Below are 22,420 nucleotides of genomic sequence, written 5' to 3' on the forward strand. Positions count from 1 at the left end.
AAATACAGGGACATTCTCCTCACACACAAACACATCTACAATCTCAAGGGGCTCCCCTACTCTGAGAAGCCTACCTGTAGACAAGAGCTTAAAAACAAGGCTCTGCCATGTGCCAGCCTGAGCCAATACCCCCGCCAGAACGTAAACTCCCCAAGGAGTTTTATCTCTTTTATCTGTTTTGCTCACACCTGTGTCCCTAGTGCCCAGAACAGTGCCTGGCACACCTAGATGTGAATGAATCCCAGAAGGTGGTGGGAATGGGGGTTTCAGAATGAAATCACAGCTTAACTGCATTAGATCTGGTCAGAACAACCAACTCCCCTGCAGGCCTTTTTTGCTGTTGGCCAGACTCTCAGCTCATCCCCGTCACCAGGGTTACTAATACGAACACTAAGTTCTCTTTATCAACCACTTACTATGTAACAAGGACTACGCTGAATGCTTTAAATTCCTTAACTCACTGAATCTGCACAACGTAATTCTGCTGATGAGGAACTGAGGAGGGAAGAGACACATGCCCAGTAAGAGCTAGGATTCGAAGGCACTGCCTAGCTCTGAAGGAATCTGCTTCCTAATTTCATCTCTCCCCTCCCTACAAGCTCCTGTCTCTTCCTTCTGCCTGGTCCCTGTGCCCAAAGTTGTTCCCCCCAACACCTCCCAGGAGTCTCCTGGGGCCTGAAGCCAGGAAGAGCCTTTGTGGCCACAGGTTCTGAGCCAGTCTCTTCTGGGGGCATTTCTGGAACCTGTGGTTGCTTCAGTCAGGACTCCTGCCAGGTCCTGCCTCCCTTTCTTTTCCTGCCTGCCTGAATACCAACAGGATGGCACACAAACCCGAAGGACATGAACAGCAAAACTCCACAGACCAGACAAGCCAGCTCCTCATGTTACTCATTCAGCAAATTTGTAGTAAATATCTACTGTGTGCCAGGCACTGTGTGAGGTGCTGGGGACCTTGCCCTCCTGGGGCTTACATTTGAATGGGGAACAAAGATCACGAGGAAAGCTATAGTATCCTATTAAGGAGAGGTAAATGCAATGAAGGAAAACACAGAAGGCAGGGAGAGTAACAGGGGATGCTGTGTTAGATGGTCAGGGAAGGCCTGAAGTTGACTCGAATGGCACGAGGGAGAGTCTGAGATCTGCGGTAAGGGTATTTCCCACTGAGGGAGGCGGAGTGCAGAGGTCCTGGGCTGCAGGAAGAACAGCCACAAGGCTCTGTGGCTTTAATAAAGGGAGTGAGGCCGGGCGCGGTGGCTCACACCTGTAATCCCAGCACTTTGGGAGGCCGAGGCGGGCAGATTACCTGAGGTCAGGAGTTCAAAACCAGCCTAGCCAACTAGGCTAGGCTGCAAAAATTAGCTGGGCGTGGTGGTGGGTGCCTGTAATCCCAGCTACTCGGGAGGCTGAGGCAGGAGAATAGCTTGAACCCAGGAGACAGACGTTGCAGTGAGCCGAGATTGTGCCACTGCACTCTAGTCTGGGTGACAGAGCGAGACTCCATCTCAATAAATAAATAAATAAATAAATAAATAAATACACAAACAAATAAATAAATAAATAAAAATAAAGGGAGTGAGGGGAGGCAGTGAGAGAAGTCAGCAAGGTGACCCGAGGGCGCAGGACTTTGTAAGCCATACACAGGCAGACTTTGGATTTATTCTGGTAGATATGTAAAGTCATTGGAGGGGTATGTGTGTGCGCACAGTGCTTTGAGGTTAGATGGTGGTGATTTGCTCCAACTTAAATTTTAAAAGGGTCCCTCTGGCTGCTGTCCCTTGAGGCAGTGGCTCAGTCTCTGGGCCTTTGTCTCCTGCCTCGTTCCTCCTCTCCAGCCCCCAACCCCTCAGCTCCTCACCTGTAGAGACTGAGGTCTGTGAACCAGTCCTGGACGACAATCACCACGTGGCAGACCGTGAAAAGGAACGCAGCAATCTGGAGTGACTGAGGGTGGGCAGGAAGGAAGGGAGGTGAGGACCTCTTTTGCCTGGACTAATCAGGAGTCCCTGATCCCAGGACTCAGCTCAGGAGGCAGCAGGGCAAGGAGCCTTCAAGCAGCTACTGTGTGCCCAGCACTGTGATGGCACTTCTCTCACAGGCCATCCCTAACTCAGGAAGGGTGGGAATTATCACCCCCATTTTACACAGGCAGATGCTGAGGCTTCAAAGGGTTTGGGGTGGGAAATGACTTGCCTGAGGGGCAGAGCCAGGAGTTGAGCCGGTTCTGACTCTCAGTGCAGTCCTCTTCCTACAGCCCTTGGGGCAGCCAGGGCTCTTATGAAGCAGAAACTAAGTGGACCACCCATACCCAGCTCTTCAGATCCCAGGAGGATGGGGGTGGGGATGTAAAACCTCAGTCCTGGGCCTGGCTTGGCTCCCTCACCTGCATCTCAACGTAAGTGTGGGGAAGGTTGTACTCTGGAGGCAGTTTGCGGTCATTATTGATGAGATGGTCTAGAATAGAAGGGCTCAGGATGGGCTGCAGCAAGGAAGAGAACAGAACGTCAGGGAAAGGGCTGCTCACAGACACCCAAGTTTCACATGCTCAAGGCAAATACATCGCCTATCTCAGGACAAAACAAGGTCAGAAACAAAGGCAGGCAATTTCTAATTAGAACAGTAAGGAGAAGCTAAAGAAAAATAACTCAAAGCTGATACACTTTTCCAACTCCTTTACAAATCACTGCTGCTCTCAAGCGCCTCATGCCCAAAAAGAAATCGCTTTCTGCTAATGAATTTTTAATGTTTACTCAAATGAGTCACGTCCCTTCAAGACTCATTTTGTTGTCAGTTGTTTCAGACTCCTTCAAAACTTTGCTAAGATAATTACTTAGGTGAAAAAAAAAAAGGATTAGAGTGAAAACTGGTGAGAATTTAAAAAACTGCATCAGTATGTACAAGAATCAGTGGTGAGCTCACCAGACTTTTTTTTTTTTTTAAAGGAACATTCAATCAAAAAACTTTAAGAGCTAAATTAAATTGGCCTGATAGTCTACTGGCTTCTTGCTGCAGTGAAATTCTTTTAGAAAGGGGCTTTCACAACTGCTCGCTTTCTCGAACACCAAACACTGAGACGTGCTCTATTCTGTCTTGTTTTGTTAACTTCTGTCCTCCTCTTCATAGGTCTCTGACTCAGATCACAGCTGGTCTGGTTTGTCTCCAGGTCTCTATGGCCCCTGCACACAAGGCTCACATCACATTTGTAGATTTTCCACTCTGTGTCATCAATGCCACAGTGATCAGAACTCTGTTCCACCAACTATGAGTGCCAACTAAGGGCCAGGCCCTGTGCCCCAGCTCTCAGCCCCAGAGCCAGGGCTCTGCCCTGAAGAGCTTCAGGCAGGTAGGGACTGGGAATAGACACGGTGGCAAATCACACGTTGTGATGGGAGGTGCATATGGGCAACAGTGGAAGGGGAGGGCTTCTGAGAGGAGGCCACACCCCAGTGGAATCTTGAGGAAGAAGGCGGCATCAGCCAGGCAAAAATGCAAGGTGAGACACTATTGTACTGATAATGGTATTAATCACTAAGAGTGTTTAGCACCTAACTCCTCTTGGGTGCTGTCATTGGGACTTTACTTGCATCAATGCACTGAAACCTCACAAACCTCCTATGACGTAGGCAATATTGTTTTTCCCACTTAAGAGAACTGAGGAATGAAAATAAATAGCTTGACAAGGTCACACAATTCGTTGGTAGTTTCAGGTAAAAACAGGATATGCAAAGTCCAGAGAAGAGAGAGATCAGTGTGTGCGTGCTTGGGGTTTGGGGGCTCCTCCAGAGGCGAGGATAGGCAGTCTGAGGGAGTCACGCCATACCTTCCGAATGCCAGCTTAAGGAATCTGGACTTTGCCTGAGAACAGAGGAGAAGCCGAGGAAAACCGCCAGGTAAACGCATGACCAGTCAGTTCTAACGACAGTGACGAGCCTGAGCACTAATCTTGTGCCAGGTCCTGGCCAAGCCCTTTGCCTGGACTGTTCCACTGAATCCTTGAAACTCCTAAGAGGCTGAGTACAGTTATCACCCCTACTTATAAAGAGCTGTGGTTTAAAGGAGTTTAAAACTTAAAGTCACCCAGCTGGTAAGAATTAACAGGCAGGACCAGAACATATATTCTCCAGAGCCCACACTTTTCAGCACTATACTAGAAAATCCTTTATGCTACTGTGTAGAAGGCGAATGAGATGGGGGCAAAACTGACAACAGACTAAGGGCCAAGAAAAGACACAACTTGCCCCAGGGCACCCAGCATGTCCATGGCTTGACTGGAAGCACACGGAATCCACGCAGGGTTCTGGCTTAATCGCATTCCAGGAAGAGGCTCAATGCAGGATGTGGCAGGGTGGGGCAAAGGCAGGCGGGGCTGGCACCTGGGTGTCCAGGAAAACAATCCGTTCTTGGGTAATAAAGAAGTCGATGCCACTGGTCTGGTTGCCCCCTCGTTCCTTCATTTCAGCGCTCTGGGCCCGGAAAACATAAGCCCTGTGGAGAGGAGCAGGCAGGGGTGCGTGAGCGCTCTGGTGCTCAGCCTTAGAGGCATCCGAAGTGTGACCCTGTGAGCTGAGCATGTGAGCGAGGTACCCGGCCTGTTCCCTAAGCTTCCCATCTGCGGCCATGTCAGGGCGTGGGAGGCAGGGGCAGTGCACGTTTTGAAGCACACTTCACTCTCACCCATAATGAGATCCATTAGTTCAACTGATGAAGCCAGTACACTGAGGTGTTGAAGGGCAGAGACTCTGCCAGTCTGCCAGGATTCAGATCCCAGCTCTCCCTTGTCCTGGCTGTGTGGCTTTAGATACACTCCTTAACCTTTTTCTGTCCGTTTCCTCATCTGTAAATGGGAATAACTACATGATCAAAACTCTGTGTATTACTGTGAGGTCGGTATATGTAAAGCCCTTAGAATGGTGCCTGATATATAGTGATACATACTTTTAGCTGTTAATTACCAAATAAACCTGCTAGATCCCAGGCACTGGAGAGAGAGCACTGAGTGCCCTCCACTCCCACAGTGAGGGAGTTTTGGTCTTGTTCCCAGCATCTTCCCCTGTCAGGTGAGTCTCCCTCACTTCTACGTGTGCTGGGTGCTGGGAATATGAGGGCAAAGAAGGAAGAGCTGGGGCCAGGTGCGGTGGCTCACGCCTGTAATCCCAACACTTTGGGAGGCCAAGGCGGGTGGATCACGAGGTCAGGAGATCGAGACCATCCTGGCTAACATGGTGAAACCCTGTCTCTATTAAAATACAAAAAACTAGCCGGGCGAGGTGGCGGGTGCCTGTAGTCCCAGCTACTCGGGAGGCTGAGGCAGAAGAACGGCGTGAACCCGGGAGGTGGAGCTTGCAGTGAGCTGAGATCGCGCCATTGCACTCCAGCCTAGGCGACAGAGCAAGACTCTGTCTCAAAAAAAAAAAAAAAAAAAAAAAGGCCGGGCGCGGTGGCTCAAGCCTGTAATCCCAGCACTTTGGGAGGCCGAGACGGGTGGATCACGAGGTCAGGAGATCGAGACCATCCTGGCTAACACGATGAAACCCCGTCTCTACTAAAAAATACAAAAAACTAGCCGGGCGAGGTGGCAGGCGCCTGTAGTCCCAGCTTCTCGGGAGGCTGAGGCAGGAGAATGGTGTGAACCTGGGAGGCGGAGCTTGTAGTGAGCTGAGATCCGGCCAGTGCACTCCAGCCTGGGCGACAGAGCGAGACTCCGTCTCAAAAAAAACAAAAAAAACAGAAGGCAGAGGCAGAGCTGGGCCTTGCCCTAAACCACTAAGTTCAACTTGGTGACTCTGTCACTTGGGCAAAGTGATTTTATCTTTTGAAATCTGTAAAATCAGGGTAATAGTACCTACCTCTCAAAGGGTAATTTCTATCTCCCCCCAAGATATATAATCTGTTGTCTGACACAGAGCAGGCATCCTTCCACTTTACAAACAGTATACGGAAAACCTCTTATTTGCCAGATACCAGAATATAGCAGTGAACAAAAAAGACTAAGTTGGCTTCTGTGGAGCTTCTGGTCTACTTTACAAATTACCAGAAATCAGTAACTGTGGGTGTTAGAAAGAAGAGGCGTGCAGTGCTCCAAGTGCAGATCATTTAGTTGCTGGAGCCAGGAAGGGCTGCCCTGGAGAGGGAAATGACAATGCTGAGGCTGAGAAAGAAGGAGTTAATTGGCGTTGGGTGGGGGATGGATGCAGAAGGTAGGTGGTTTGTTGTACCAGGACTCAAAGACCAGCATGGCAAGAGCAGAAAGATGGTGTATGTGGGAGGGGAGGGAACAAGAGGCTACAGACCCTTGTGGGGCGTGGTATGGCTTTGGCCTATGAGCCTAGAGAAGGTGCTGGAGAGATCTAAGTAGAGCAGTGACAGGATCCGATTGTGGTTTGAAAGGTCCCCCTTGCTGCTATGTGGCGAGGACCGGAGGGTGGAAAAAGTGGAGATAGGCTTACAAGGCCCAGTGCCACGGTGCCTCCCTCTGCCTCTCTGGCCTTATCTCCTACCCCTCCCCTTCCAAGGCTGCCATGCTCTTCTGCACATACTCTGGGCAAGCTCCCACTCAGAGGCATTGACTGTGCCAGTCCCTCTCATTGGAATGTTCCTCCAAGCATGCTTTTTCTCAAACGTTCCCCTTAGGAAGGCCTTCCCTCACCATCCTATTTAAAACTATAAACTAGTCTGGGAAACACAGCAAGACCTCATCTCTACAAAAAAATTTTAAAAATTATTAACGGCGTGGTGGCTCACGTCTGTAATCCCAGGGCTTTGGGAGGCCAAGGCGGGAGGATCACTTGAGGTCAGGAGTTCAAGACCAGCCTGGCCAACATGGTGAAACTCTGTCTCTATTAAAAACACAAAAATTAGCTGGATGCAGTAGTGCACACCTGTAATCCCAGTTACTCGGGAGGCTGAGGCAGAACTGCTTGAACCTGGGAGATGGAGGTTTCAGTGAGCCAAGACTGAGCCACTGCACTCCAGCCTGGGTGACAGAGCAACACTTGTCTCAAAGATAAAAAATAAATAAATTAGCCAGGCATGGTGGTACACAAATGTAGTCCCAGCTACTCAGAAGGCTGAGGTGAAAGGATAACGTGAGCCCAGTCTGGGCAACACAGTGAGATCCTGTCTCTACAAAAAATTAAAAAATTAGTTGGGCATGGTGGTGCATACCTGTGGTCCCAGCTACTCATATGGTCAAGGTGGGAGGATGGCTTGGGCCCAGGTGTTGAAGGCTGCAGTGAAGCCATGATCACGCCACTACACTCCAGCCTGGGTGACAGAGCAAGACCCTCATCTCTTAAAGAATAGTAATAATTTTTAAAACCTGTAACCTAGGCCCAACATCACCTCCCTATAACCCTTTCCCATTTTGTTATATTCTAATGTGCCAAATAGTGTGTTTATTTTGTTTACTATCTCCCCTATTAAAACATAAGCCCCATGAGGGCAGATTTTTTCCAGTTTTGTATACCGTTGTATCCCCAGCACCTAGAACAGTGCCTGGCACATAGTAAGCAATTAATACAGTACTTGTCAAACTGAATTAAATCACGAAGACCAGATAGAAAACTCTTGGCATCCTCCATGTAAGATATTAATGGCTTGGACTAAGGAGGTGGGAGTGAAGGAGGGAAGAAACACATGAATTAGAAAAAGAATTAGGAGGAAGGCCAGGCGCGGTCGCTCACACCTGTAATCCCAACACTTTGGGAGGCCGAGGTGGGCAGATCACCTGTCAGGAGTTCGAGACCAGCCTGGTAAACATGGCAAAACCCCATCTCTACTAAGAACATAAAAATTAGCCGGGCATGGTAGTCGCAGCTACTCAGGAGGCTGAGGCACATGAATCAGTTGAACCCAGGAGATGGAGATTGTGTTAAGACGAAATTGTGCCACTGCGCTCCACCCTGGGCGACAGAGCGAGACTGTCTCCAAAAAAAAAAAAAAAAAAAAAGAGAGAGAGAAGTAGGAGGCCAAACCTAGACCTGATGAAAAGAGTTGATACTAAAGTCTACCACACCACAGGCTGACGTGGCTCAAAAAGACAAGCCGGGCGACAGGATTCTCTCTACCTCAGGAATCTGAACTGAGAGCCATGGGGAAAATCTGCTAGTTGGGGTGAAAAGCTGAAATGGAAAGAATGTTATCTAAGATCTGGAGCTGTTCCAGAGTGGAGCCAAACTGAGTCATGAGTGAGCAGAGAACAGCAAGGAGAGAGGCAGAGGAACCTCACAGCTCCAGCTCTATGGGATGTGTATTTGCACAACAGTGGTCTTCACCTTTTCTAGACCTCCATCAGCCCACTCTGAGATCTGGTGCAAACTAGGGACCTTTTCACTAGAAGAAAAGCCTGACTGCAAATGTGTGTAAAATTCTGCATATGGCTAGGGGTGGTGGCTCACACCTGTAATCCCAGCACTTTGAGAGGACAAAGCGAGAGGATTGCTTGAGTCCAAGAGTTTGAGACCAGTCTGGGCAACACAGGAAGATGCCATCTCTACCAAAAAAGTTAAAAACTAGCTGGTGTGGGGGCATGCCTCTGTAGTCCCAGCTACTTGGGAGGCTGAAGTGGGAAGATCACTTGAGCCTGGGAGGTAGAGGATGCAGTGAGCTATGATCATGCCATTGCACTTGAGCCTGGGTGAAAGAACAGGACCCTGTCTCAAAAATAAATAAATGAAATTCTGCATATCCTGTTAAGGGGTTAATGGACTCACCGCTCATCCATGGAGGCCAGGGTAGTATCGCCTGCTTTACAAAAAACAGATCCCTGTATTTTTAGGTAACTTCAATGTGTCTGTGTTCTTTACCACCCCAGTGGCTACCATCCATTCTCATTCCCCATTTTGATTCTTCCTTAATGAGATGTTTATCCCCCCCATTCCCAAATTCCTACCTTTTTCCCTTTCCTTCTCTGCCCCCAGTTTTGGGACCTGTTTCTTAAGCTCTCCCCTCCCCAAAACCTGCTCCTGTGCCCTTATGCTTTATCTTCATAATCACATTCCATCCTCACTCAAGAATGTTGTTCAGGCCAGAGAATCCTCATGTCTGATCCTCCCCAGCCTAGAGAAGCAGAGCCATTTTGCCAAGGTGACACAGTAGGACTGAGGCTGATACAGAAACCACTCTCTGTCTCCAGATCTCTTTCCCCACCCTATTTCTCAGATCGTATCAGCTACCATCCTGTGAGTACTTGCTCTGTGCCAGGTATTCATTAACTTTTGCCTTCTTGATCTTACTTTATCCTCCAAAAATCTACCTGGACAGGGGATACTGGAAATGAAGTCACCTGCCCAAGGTCAACCAGTTATGGAGCAGGGCTGAGCCTGAGGTGGGCCCAAATCCAAAACCTTAACAACTACATCATCCCACTTCCTGTCTACGGCCTGTACCATTTCCTGGGGCCAGGCAAGAAGGGAGGGAGGGCGGGAGGGAGGAAAAGGATTGGATGCCTTGGAGCTACACAGATTTAGTCCAGCCCATTATCATCCTCATCTCATGAAGACACTGAGGCCTAGGGAAGAAAAGCAACATTCCAAAGTCCTTTGGTAACACCACTTACAACACCAGAGCCTACCTTGCCCCAACCCCCGGTGGGTGCCCACCTCCCTCCTGCACCCTACCTGATAGCCCCTCACCTCTGGTCCTCCTCTGGAGTGTTGGCTGACAACAACGACATCACCATGGACTTGCCTGTCCCCTGGAGCCCCAGGACACCAACCACCAACACATCAGTCTGATCCAACAGGTACTGTGGGAAAATACAGAAATAAGACTCTGACAAGTCTGTCAGTTGCTGGAGCTGGAATCAGAGGGGGGACTCCAGAGACCCTTGTGGCTCCCCCATCTGCCTTATCATATAGGAAGAGAAATGCCTATTGTTGCAACCCCTTCAACTAGGCATAGGGCCTCTGTTCCGTGTCATGGTAGGATTATGTCAAATGTTCTAGACACAAAGAACAGTGTCTGTGAGAACTCTGAAGTGGAAAAGAGCCTAGCACGGTCAAGAAGCTAAAAGGAAGTCAGCGTGGCTGGACACAGCGGGAAAAAGGGAAATCTGATCTTGGAGAAGTGAAAGTGAGTCACAGGAACAGAAGGGCAGGTTGGAGAAGATAGGACTCGGCGACTGAGGGCTACTGGCACAGATTCCTGGGAAACCTGGGAAAGCACATAAAAGGGAGTGGTTGGCCAGGCACGGTGGCTCACGCCTGTAATCCCAGCACTTTGGGAGGCCGAGGCGGGCGGATCACAAGGTCAGGAGATCGAGACCACGGTGAAACCCCGTCTCTACTAAAAATACAAAAAATTAGCCGGGCGCGGTTGTGGGCGCCTGTAGTCCCAGCTACTCGGGAGGCTGAGGCAGGAGAATGGCGTGAACCCGGGAGGCGGAGCTTGCAGTGAGCCGAGATCGCGCCACTGCACTCCAGCCTGGGCGACAGAGCGAGACTCCGTCTCAAAAAAAATAAATAAATAAATAAAAGGGAGTGGTGTGCAAAAAGGAGCCACCCAGGCTCTCGTCTGTGTGTTTTTTTTGTTTTGTTTTACATTCATATGCTGTTGTCTGTGGGATTTAAGAGCCCCTCTGGAAATTACTGAGACCAACCCTGGGCCACCAGTTCTGCTGACTTTCACCACCAGGGGGTGTACAAGACACTACTTAAGGAAAAAGCTACGTCCTGAACTGTGGCTGCTGCTCATTAGAATTACCTTAAAATTTTTTTGTTTTTCAAAAGCGAATCCTACAGGCCAGGTGTGGTGGCCCATGCCTATAATCCCAGCACTTTAGGAGGCCAAGGCAGGAGGATTGCTTGAGGCCAGGAGTTCAAGACCAGCCTGGCCAACATGGTGAAACCCCGTCTCTACCAAAAATACAAAAACTGGCTGGGTGCAGTGGCTCACACCTGTAATCCCAGCACTTTGGGAGGCCAAGGCGGGAGGATCGCTTGAGGCCAGGAGTTCAAGACCAGCCTGGCCAACATGGTGAAACCCCGTCTCTACCAAAAATACAAAAACTGGCTGGGTGCAGTGGCTCACACCTGTAATCCCAGCACTTTGGGAGGCCAAGGCGGGAGGATCGCTTGAGGCCAGGAGTTCAAGACCAGCCTGGCCAACATGGTGAAACCCCGTCTCTACCAAAAATACAAAAACTGGCTGGGTGCAGTGGCTCACACCTGTAATCCCAGCACTTTGGGAGGCCAAGGCAGGCAGATCACCTGAGGCTGTGAGTTTGAGACCAGCCTGACCAATATGGAGAAACCCCATCTCTACTAAAAATACAAAATTAGTTGGGTGTGGTGGTACATGCCTGTAATCCCAGCTACTCAGGAGGCTGAGGCAGGAGAATTGCTTGAACCCGGGAGGCAGAGGTTGCGGTGAGCTGAGATCGCGCCACTGCACTGCAGCCTGGGCAACAAGAGTGAAGTTCCGTCTCAAAAAAACAAAAAAAAAATACAACTATCTGTATGTGGTGTTGCACACTTGTGGTCCCAGCTATCTGGGAGGCTGAAGCTGGAGAACTGCTTGAACCTGGGAGGTGGAGGTTGCAGTAAGCCGAGATGGTGCCACTGCACTCCTGCCTAGGCAACAGAGCGAGACTGTCTCCTAAATAAATAAAGCAAACCCTGGGCCCAATCAGAATTTAATGTGCTTTAACACATTAAAGCTGAATATCTAGGGATGCCCTGTTCAATCAGTAGGCACTGATCATACATGGCTGTTTAAATAAGATTAAACAACATTAAAAATTATTTGGTTGTACTAGCCACATTTCAAGTGCTCTAAAGCCACATCTGGGGATAGTGGCTACCATACCAGACGGATAGTTCAAATATATATGATCTTCATCACTGCAGAAAGTTTTCCTTAATAGCGCTGAAGGGTAGGGCTTGGCTCTTTGTTTTGTTTTTTGAAAGCTCCCCAGTTAATTCCAATGTGAGAGTGGACATAGAAGTGGCAGGGGCAAGGCAATAAATGGACTTGAGCTAATAAGTCCAGGCTGCTGGGTAGGAGAAGTGACACCTCTGGGAGAATCTGAGCAGGTGTGTGACAGGTCTAGGGGAGAAAAAGCAGAAGAGGGGATACAAAGTCTGGGAGACTGGAGGTATGTATGATGATCTAGGAATGTGAGATCTGAACTTGAGCAGGGGGTGCTGGGATGGATGGGGGGGCACTTCGGGGGAGTGACATTCAAAACGGTTAACACTGAGACAGCGTGGGTTTCTTGTTCTTTTTTTTTTTTTTGACACAGGGTCTCACCCTTGTTGTCAAGGTTGAAGTGCAATTTCATGATCACAGCTCATTGCAGCCTTGACCTCCTAGACTCAAGTGATCCTCTTACCTCAGCCTCCTGAGTGGCCTGGATGCCTGCCACCATGCCTGGCTAATTTTTATATTTTTGGTAGAAATGGAGTATTCCTATGTTGCCCGGGCTGGTCTTGATCTCCTAGGCTCAGGCGATTCTCCCACCTTGGCCTCCCAAAGTGCTGGGATTACAGGCATGAGCCACAGCAAGGGTTTCAACCTATTAAGAAGGGTACTGGGGCAGGGTCGAAGAGACTCCCCTGCTGTGGATGGCACAGGAGATCCCAGGGGTCCTGGGGTGGTAGGGTCAGTACCTCTTTACCAATCAGTACCAAAGCAGTTCGGTATTTTACCAACTAGCAAGCACAGCTGAGCTAGCTGAAATTCAGCTCTGGTGAGGTGAGAATGTTCTGATTCCACCCCGTCGCACTGCTGTAAGTTGCCTGAAAGCTCTCCAGTCTGGTGTTGCCTACCAAGAGGTGGAGGAAGGGGTGGAGGATCAGAGGATGCAGGACGTGTGGAAGCTCAGGCAAGGAGGGGCCCGTCGGTACCTCAATGGCACTATCACACCAATTCATCTGGTCATCCACCAACTTGATGCTGTGCTTCATGCGCTCTGGGGGCAGCAGTTTGGCCTGGCCCACGACAGCTGGAGATTGGAGAAAGCAGGAGATAGAGAATGCAGTGAGGGTCTGTGAGGAGATGCCAGTTCCCAACCCAGTCCTGCCCGGCCCCAACTCACGGTCCATGGCTGCTGGGGCGGCAGTCCCCATGCCCCGGTTCTGGATCTGGTACACAGGCTGTGTGGGTCTCTGCCCCTCCTTTTCCCCCTTGGGTGGCGCAGGGGCTGCGGGGGGTGGTGGGGCGGTGCCCTCAGGGGTAGAGGCACCTGTCACGGCCACAGGCCCCTTCCCCTCCTCCCGTGGCTTCATGAGGACGATGGGCTTCTCCAGAGGGGCTGGAGCAGGCGGGGCAGCAGGGGCTGTTGGAGGTGGTGGCTGCTTTGACTACAGAGGTAAAGAAGTTTCCGTCAATGGGGGCAATCCATTCCTTAATGGCTCCCCTCCTCCCTCCTTCTCTGCTCACCCGCTCTGCTGGAGGTTTTGAGAGGATGATGGGGGTTTTCTGCATGACGGAAGTGCTGGTCTCTTCGCTGGCATCCTGTGGGGAGGGAGGGCAGTTACTCAGGAATGGCTCACTGGCTCTCCTGGACATTTCAGATCTTTATGTGCCATGAACTATTCTAAATGCTGAAATACATTAACTACCTTGATCCTACCAACAGCCCTGTGAGATAGATACTATTATTACCCCCACTTTACAGATGAAGAAAATGAAGCCCAGAAAGGTTAAGCAGATTGCCCAAAGTCACAAAGCCCAGGCAGCCTGGCTGCAGAACCAAATCCTCAAGCATTCTGCTCAGCTGCCTCTGCAAGGCAACAAGCCCGGGTGGGAAAGAACTAGGAGCTAGACAGGTCTGGGTGCAAACCTGGTCCCGCCTCGTGTTGGCTGTGTGAACTTGAATAAGGAGCCAGCCTCACCACCTTCACTTATGCCTCATTTTCCCATCTGTGAGTGGGTACGGGAATTCCTTCCTCACAGGATTATGATGAGGATGAAAGGAGACAGAACTCCTCAAGCGCCTAGCGTGGCACCTGACACATGGCAGGTGCTCATATGTGAGAGCTGCTGGTGGCACTTGCTATCCTGATCACCTCTGCCCTCAGCCCCGCTCCTGCTCTAGCAAAGCTGGCAGGCTGATCCCACGCCTTGACCTCTTTGTGCCTCCCCGACTCGCCCTCAGTCTGCTGAAGAGGGGAGAAATCTGAGTCTCAGTCCCGTTCTTTCTCTGGTTCCTTGAGGAACCTCAGGACAGTCTTGACCCCTCACTGCTTCTGTTTCTTCACCAACAGACTGAGGACACTTACTTAAATCCTGCTCACTTCACTGGCTTACGGTGAAGAACAAACAAAAAGACGATGTGAAAGTGCTTCGAAAAGACGTTTCAAGGGAAAAACTACAGGAGGAGAGGCTGTGGACTTCCAGGAGGCTAGGAAGGGGGAGATTATATAGGCTGAGTATCCTTTATCTGAGATGCCTGGGACCAGAAGTGCTCTGGATTTGGGATTTTTTGAATTTTGGAATATTTGCATATTTACTGGTTGAGCACCCCAAATCCATCTGCTGCAAGGCTCCAATAAACATTTCCCTTAAATGTCATGTTGGTGCTCAAAACGTTTTGAATTTTGGAGCACTTCAGATATTCACTCTGTACCTGGAATGAGCACTGTGAGGGTGGAGAGAAGACACACAGATATACCCAGGTGGCGGAGTGTAAAGCACTGGTGCCTGACTAGCACAGACGAAGCAGGGGAGAGGCGAGGGAGGCATTCAGGATGAGGCCCAATGGGCTGTCACTGATATGGGAGAAAAAAATGGGAAGAGGAAAAATGGCAGAAAGATGCTGAGGTCAGCAGGGGACACAGAGGATGAGAAGCCCATGGGTGTGACAGGAGGCTGCCAGGGCTCAGTAGCATATTTAGAGACAAAGATGAAATTTAGGAGTTGCTTGTTCAGGGGTTAAACCTGAAGGTGTGGCGGGATAACATTCCCCAGGAGGGCATTATGTGGAAGGAAGAGAGACGACGCGTTCTCATTTACGCTGTGGCCCAAGAGAAGGAGCAAGTAAGAGCCCAGCTCACTGTGAATAAACTATTCTTCATGTTTGTACAGTTTTATAGTTCAGAAGCTGGCCTCAATTGTTACCTACTTCCACCCTACCAGACATGTCTGAGGTGGACAGGGCCCTAGAGAAAAAAGCTCAGGGGGCAGGTTCGGGCAGTGAGTCACCTAAGTACAGGAGGGGAGTGAGGCAGGGTCTGGGCACAAGCCGATCCCTCCTGATTCCCAGCCCAGGGCGCTCTCTACAGCACGCAGAGTGATGCCATATGTGAGACTAAGCTGGACCTGGATCTGAGTCCTGGACCCAAAGTTTATTGACTCTCATTATGGAAAAGTCCCTTCACCTCTGGGGCTCATTTTCCTCATTAGTGAAAATCAGATCTATTATAGAATCTACTTCATGGGGTAGCTGTAAGGGTTCAGGAAGACCCAAAGGATGTAAAGGACTTTGCACAGTGCAAGCACAGTATAGGCTGCTCAGTAAAAAGAAACAGAAACAGTTGTTGTTATTATGACATGACTCTTTAAAACGAGCTATGAAACCTCTCAGCTCAAACTCTCCAATGCCAATTTCACTCAGTGAAATATAAAGTTCTTTCCAAGGCCTACTAGGTCCTACCTGATCTGGCCCCAATTAACTGACTTCATCTCCTCTCTCCCTCCTTCCTCACCCATTGCAGCCATCCTGACCTCCTCTGGCTACTCCTTGAACATGCCAGATATGGGCCACCTCAGGGCCTTTGCGCTTGCTGTTCTGTCTAGAATGCTCTTCATCTCAGATGTTGGCATGGCTTATTCCCTCATGTCCTTAAAGCCTCTGCTAAAAAGTCACCTCTTCAGAGAGACCTTTTCTGACCATGTTATCTAAAACAGTCTCCTTTATCACTCTCCACCCTCTTTATCCATGAGGGCGGTAGGTTTTCTTTACAGATATATCCCTGGCATCTGGATTAGTGCCTGGCACATGGCAGGTGCTCAATAATCACTTGTGGAACCAAATAGATACATGAATGCTGCTCCTGGGTCCAGACACTCACCCGTCTCTCTCTTTCCCATGGTGCAATGTAGTCCCTCTCCCGACCACCAGGCCCAGAGAGATTCTGGGGGCCACCAGAGCCAGGCTCCTTCCACCGTCGCCGCCGCTCTATCCCATAGAGTCCAGGCTGACTGTGTCCAGACTCAGACATGGTCACCTACGGAGGGAATGAGGGGATTTCAGGATGAAAGAGTCTCTTCCTACTCTACTTGGCATACCCTAGACTATACGAAGTCCCTTCCTTCCTTTTTTTTGGAGATGGAGTCTCTCTGTCGCTCAAGTCGGAGTATAGTGGCCTGATCTTGGCTCACTGCAACCTCTGCCTCCCGGGTTCAAGTGATTCTTCTGTCTCAGCCTCCCCAAGTAGCTGGAATTACAGGCACCCACCACCATGCCTGGCTAATTTTTGTATTTTTAGTAGAGATGGGGTTTCACCATGTTGGCCAGGCTGGTCTCGAACTCCTGACCTCAGGTGATGCACCTACCTTGGCCTCCCAAAGTGCTGGGATTACAGACGTGAGCCACTGTGCTCAACCAAGGCTCTTCCTTTCTTCTTTTTTTTTTGAGACGGAGTTTCACTCTTGTTGCCCAGGCTGGTGTGCAATGGTGTAGTCTCAGCTCACTGAGCCTCCGCCTCACAGATTCAAGCAATTCTCCTGCCTCAGTCTTCTGAGTAGCTGGGATTACAGGTGCCTGCCACCGCACCCGACTAATTTTTTTTGTATTTTTAGTAGAGATGGGGTTTCACCATGTTGGCCAGGCTGGTCTCGAACTCCTGACCTCAGGCAATCCACACATCTCAGCCTCCCAAAGCGATGGAATTACAGGTGTGAACCACCGCGCCCGGCCAAGGCCCATCCTTTCAACAGAGCTCGGGCCTGTGGTAGCAACTGCAAGCTGGCTCCTAACATGCACTCCTGACTTCTTCCAAAAAAGTAAAACCCTCAGTTCTGAGCTAGGTACATGGATGGCTATCCAGAACAAACTTCTCATCCTTGTTTGCAGTTAGGTGTGGCCATGTGAGTAAGTACTTTCTGGCTATGGTATGACACTAGAAGCGTGGCTTGGCAGCTTCCAGAAACTTCCCTTCACAGACTCCGGCACATGCCTTTTGCCCCTTCCTCCCAGTGACAGGAATGTGGGTGTGGAGGTTGGAGCTCAAGCAGCTATCCTGGGCTATAAGGCAACTTAATGGAAGGTACAATAAAACAAGACACAAAGTTGGGGGTTCCACATTAACCCTGAATTGCCTACTTCAAGAGGCAGCGAAAAACAAATACACACCTATCTCTTACTTGCAGCCAAAACTATTCCCGACTATTAAAATGCTCCAGCATCAATACACTCACAGGGGCAAGTTCACGTAAAAATAGGATATTCTCCTTAACAAAATGCAGCAAGGCATTTGCTTACAAACCAGCAATGTGATCCTCAGTCCAACAGCTACTCTTGATGATCCATTACTAGTGCATGTCATAGTGGGGCTCCAGCACTCAAGGGCCTGTTTTCACCTGGTACCCCACTACATTTCAGTGTCTGTCTGTCTTCCGTTCCTGACGGTCTGCCTTCCCTCCCACTGAATTTCATTTCAAGGTATCCCCCGTGTTTATTCTATTTGACATGTTATTTAATGTCTGGCTATCTATGCAACCCACTCTCCACCATTTTAGTATCTGTTTACAGGTCCTTAGAGAGTTTTCCAGCTGTTCACACATCATTCTAGGGTGGCCTTTGCTACTTAACTGTTTGTAGAACTCAATGGGGCTATCTGCTCAAGCTCAGAGGTCAGGCTGACAAAGTGTGGCCTAGAGGCCAAATCTGGTCTGCCTTCTGTTTTTGTAAGTAGAAAGTTTTATTGGAACATGGCCACATCCGTCAATTTACAAATTGTCTATGGCTGCCTTCTTCATGCAATGGCAAAGCTGAGTAGTTGAGACAGACAATACAGTCTGCAGGGCCTAAAATAATTACTCTCTGGCCTTAACAAAGTTTTACTGAATGGCCGAGTATGGTGGTTCACACCTTTGGGAGGCCGACACAGGAGGCCTGCTTGAGCCCAGGAGTTCCAGATCAGCTTGGGCAACATAGCAAAATCCTGTCTCTATAAAACATTTTAAAAAGAAAAAAATAGCTGGGCATGGTGGCATGCACCTGTAGTCCCAGCTACCTGGGAAGCTGAGGTGGTGGGATTGCTAGAGCCTGGGAGGTCAAGGCTGCCATGATCGTGCTGCACCACTGCACTCTAGCCTGGGAAACAAAGCAAGACCCTGTCTCAAAAAAAAAAAAGAAAAAGAAAAAGCAGACCCCTGTCTCAAAAAAAAAAGTTTGCTGACCCTTGCTTAGCTTGGAAGTATCTGTTAAATCCCTCCATGAATCCTCCCCAGCCCAACCTCATAATAACATAAACAGGTCCCTCGGAGACTCTCCAGAACTGAAGGGTCTGTTTACAAGACAGAGTCATAATTTTGCTAGCCAGACAAGTGGCTTGTCTAGCTCCTCTCTTACTGTGCTACATGACCTCTCCCCCAGCCACAAGCCAGGTTGAAGACTGCTTTCCTAGACAGAGGAGGACAAGGGCCTGTTTACAGATGCTTAGGGAAAATGACTCATTCAATACCGAAATAACTGCTTACAGTCTCGGATGGAGATTCTCCCCAGCATCTGAAACTCCTCCCTCCCTTGCAATTAAGTGTCTTTATACATTATTCCGAAATCTACCCAGTGCTTAAGTACCTGTCTTCATGTCTCAATTGGGATTCCGCCCAGCCCTGAAGTTTCTGTTTACCCGCCTATGAGGATACCCTTTCCTGTGCAAAGTAAGCGCACCATGTGTGTGCTTTTCTTTTCTTTTTTTTTTTTTGAGACAGAGTCTTGCTCTTTTGCCCAGGCTGGAGTGCAGCAGCGCGATCTCAGCTCACTGCAGCCTCTGCCTCCCGGGTTCAGGCAATTCTCCTGCCTTAGCCTCCCAAGTAGCTGGGATTACAGGCACGTACCACCAGGCCCGGCTAAGTTTTGCATTTTCAGTAGAGACGGAGTTTCTACTGTTGGCCAGGCTGGTCTCGAACTCCTGGCCTTAAGTGATTCGCCAGCCTCCGCCTCCCGCTCATGAGATTCCCCATGAGCCACAGCGCCTGGCCTCCCTGTGCCCTTTATTCCAGGAGCTTCCACAGTATCTGAATGTGGGGAGTTCCTTGGAACTTAAGAGCCCACCTAAGCCAGGTGTGGAGGTTACAGTGAGCCGAGATCGTGCCATCGCACTCCAGCCTGGGCGACAGAGCGAGACTCTCTCAAAAAAAAAAAAAAAAAAAAAAGGCCCACCACACATGCAAGCTGGGGACTTCCAATGCTGTTTCCGGGCTCCTTTGGGGGGATTTCCCCCAAACTTAGGAAAGCCGGTCTATTTAAGTGTCTACTGATAGACTTCTAGGGTGACTTCCCGAAAACTAACAATCGAATTTACATATTTTTGGTGAGTGTCTCCTCAGTGCTTAGGCATCGCTTCACACACTCCCTTCGGGCATCTCCCAGAACCTCAGTGACTATTCGCAAATATCTGGGGAGACTCTCCCGATTCCTGAGTATGTAAGCCCACTTCGTGGGACACTGCCCACCCCAGAACTGTAGTCGATTTGCACATTTTCCTAAGGACTCCCTAGGATTTAAACTCTCTATGGGGTTCTAGAGGGGGGCCTCCCCGGATTTAGGCATTGATTTACAAAGCTTCCCTCAGGGAACCCAACTCAAGTTTCTCTTCACGCGTTATTGGGGCGGCCTCCCCAGTACTTGACGGGCAGTTTGCAGGCTCTACTTGGATTTCGCAGAGCATTAGTTTCTTATTTACACGTTATTTCCGTCCCCCGCCCCCATTCCTGCCAACCCAGTAACGAAATGACCGGCCCCGGACCCCTACTCAGTGCCGCACCCCCGGCGGACATCCCAGCGACCTTTTAATAGCCAAGGCGAGGGCGGGGCCTGCCGGCGCGCCCCGCCCCCTGCCGGTGCACGAGCCTCGCGCGGACTCGCGGCTCCCTTACCTAAGGCGGCTGCTGATTGGTTCCCGGGGCGCGGTGTGGGCTCTCCCGTGACGGGAGTCGGGTGGGGGCGGGGAGGCTGACCCCAACCACCCGCCTGTAAATGGCGTCTGGGGGCCAGGAACGTGGGAAAGAGAAAAAGTGGGCAACCCCCACTCCGAAACTGGCCTCGGCGTCCGGGTTGCGGCCCCTAAGGAAAGCTGGCCCGAAGAAGGAAGAGGAGGAGGAGGAGGTAATGCGGGGCCAAGCTGAGATCAGGTCCCTCAGGCTGCTGGTCCTGCGCATGCGCTGAGGGCTGGACGCTGGAGAACCGAACCCGCGCGCCGGGCGGAGCATGCGTGGATGGAGGCGGTCGACTTCAGCACGCATGCGGGTTCCGGAGGGGCAGGCGGGAGGACGCCGCGGCTCTGACTCAATGCGCGTGCGCGCGGTTGGAGCTTGAGGGTGGGGAGATGAGTAGGGAAATGGATACGCCGAGGAGCGGGAGGGGAACCTGGGGTTCGAGTTGTGCCTCTTCAGTGATGTTGGCGGGATGTGGTGGGGTGGGGCGACAGGGAGGAATTTCACTGTTCTAGGCTCAGTGCCAAGAACACATGAATGAATCAGACTTGGCGTGCGTCCTGGAAGACACCCCAGCCTGTGGAGAGACTGCCAGGGCCTCAAATCACTTAGGAAAGGGCGCGGGTCCGGTTGGACCTTGAAGGACAGACAGGCGAGGGCACTCCAGGGGACAGCTAAGCAAAGGCGGTGAAGACCCCGGGGGAGAGGTCCAGACTCGCTTGGATTCAGGGTACCCCAGGGTGGGAGGTGAGGCAGCAGAGTGGGCAGATCAGACCCTGAAGGGTCTCCTGTGTCAGTTTTATCCTTAAGGCCTGGGAGATGCAGAATAGTCCGAGAGAGAACCATGTTTAAAACCTTCGAAGGCTGCGTTGGAGGAGGGAATCCGCTCCAGGTTCGAAAATTTAAACACCCGTGGGCGGAGTCTTGCTCGCGCGGAAGAGGAGCATTGGGCGAGGGGCGCGGCCTGGGAGCGCATGCGCAGTCGGAAGGGCCAGCCGTTCCCCAGTGGGCAGAGTGGGTGAATGGGAAGGTTCTAGCTTCTTATTTGAATTTCTTTTTTTTTTTTTTTTTTTTTTTTTTGAGACGGAGTCTTGCTCTGTCGCCGGGGCTGGAGTACAGTGGCCGGATCTCAGCTCACTGCAAGCTCCGCCTCCCGGGTTTACGCCATTCTCCTGCCTCAGCCTCCCAAGTAGCTGGGACTACAGGCGCCCGTCACCTCGCCCGGCTAGTTTTTTGTATTTTTTTTAGTAGAGACGGGGTTTCACCGTGTTAGCCAGGATGGTCTCGATCTCCTGACCTCGTGATCCGCCCGTCTCGGCCTCCCAAAGTGCTGGGATTACAGGCTTGAGCCACCGCGCCCGGCTGAATTTCTTTATTTTTATTTTATTTGTGTATTTAGAGACGGAGTCTCGCCCTGTCGCCCAGGCTGGAGTGCAGTGGCACGATCTCGGATCACTGCAACCTCCACCTCCCGAAATTCAAGCGATTCTCCTGCCTCAGCCTCCCGAGTAGCTGGGATTACAGGCGCCTGCCACCATGCCTGGCTACTTTTTTTGTATTTTTAGTAGAGACGGGGTTTTGCCATGTTGGCCAGGCTGGTCTCGAACTCCAGACTGCCCGCCTCAGCCTCCCAGAGTGCTAGGGTGACAGGCGTGAGCCAACGTGACTGGCCTAAAAAATGTTTTATAAAATTGTATTTGAACAGGTATTACATGTACATACACAATTCAAGCCTCTCTGGCTGTATACAGTAAAAGCAAGTCTCCGCCTCTGGTTCCCATTTTCCTTTTCTAAAGCACTGGTTCCCGGTTTCTTTCTGGAGCTGCTGTTATATTAAAGCATTGGAGTTAAGAGCATGTGTTGAGTTCATATAAATAGCGGCTGACCTTGACCAAATGACTTAATGCTCTCTACTTCTACGTCCCTGTTTGTGAATTGGGTGTGGTATAACCTTACAGCATTGCCGCCAGCATTAAATGGGTGAGAGTGCGTAGAACAGTGCCTGTTGCCTAATAGCACTGTGTGTTGTCACTGTGTTTTATTTTGTGATCTACCATGATGATAGTTGTAGATTCTGAGCAGCCATCTCCCCTCCAGGCCTCATCCCTACTGTCATTGTCCCAGTACCAGTACCAGGTGGAGCCACCTCTCCAGGCTGCCACAGGTAGAAATACCAGTCACCCAGACTGACTTGAGTCCACTGTTGATGGATTCTGGGGAGAGATTCTGGGTGTTTGACAAAGATACACATGACAGGCCATCTCTGTATTATGTCTATCAGTGTCCAATTTTACTTCTTTGGCTCAAGCCATATCTGAAT

At 50.3% G+C, this 22,420-nt stretch overlaps 1 protein-coding gene across 6 annotated transcripts in view; it reads right to left on the reverse strand.

Annotated features, from left to right (window-relative positions):
* Positions 1-20,333, reverse strand: part of LOC105463843 (SMG9 nonsense mediated mRNA decay factor) — a 46,131-nt gene extending 25,798 nt beyond the window's left edge. For 2 of the 6 annotated variants that reach the window (XM_071087042.1, XM_071087045.1), the window contains exons 1-9: positions 20,044-20,333; positions 16,011-16,166; positions 13,378-13,452; positions 13,034-13,298; positions 12,765-12,940; positions 9,630-9,742; positions 4,371-4,482; positions 2,381-2,476; positions 1,856-1,941 (exon numbers count right to left, since the gene is read on the reverse strand). In XM_071087042.1, the coding sequence (XP_070943143.1) occupies positions 1,856-1,941; positions 2,381-2,476; positions 4,371-4,482; positions 9,630-9,742; positions 12,765-12,940; positions 13,034-13,298; positions 13,378-13,452; positions 16,011-16,160 (1,073 nt within the window). In that variant the 5' untranslated portion in view covers positions 16,161-16,166; positions 20,044-20,333. Of the gene's footprint in view, positions 1-1,855; positions 1,942-2,380; positions 2,477-4,370; positions 4,483-9,629; positions 9,743-12,764; positions 12,941-13,033; positions 13,299-13,377; positions 13,453-16,010; positions 16,167-16,494; positions 18,996-20,043 lie in introns of those variants that run through there. The other 4 variants (XM_071087043.1, XM_011711236.3, XM_011711239.2 and 1 more) reach the window with 4 other exon arrangements.
* Positions 20,334-22,420: the final 2,087 nt, after the last annotated feature.

The sequence above is a fragment of the Macaca nemestrina genome, chromosome 20, assembly GCF_043159975.1.
Source record: "Macaca nemestrina isolate mMacNem1 chromosome 20, mMacNem.hap1, whole genome shotgun sequence".
Lineage (NCBI taxonomy): Eukaryota > Metazoa > Chordata > Mammalia > Primates > Cercopithecidae > Macaca > Macaca nemestrina.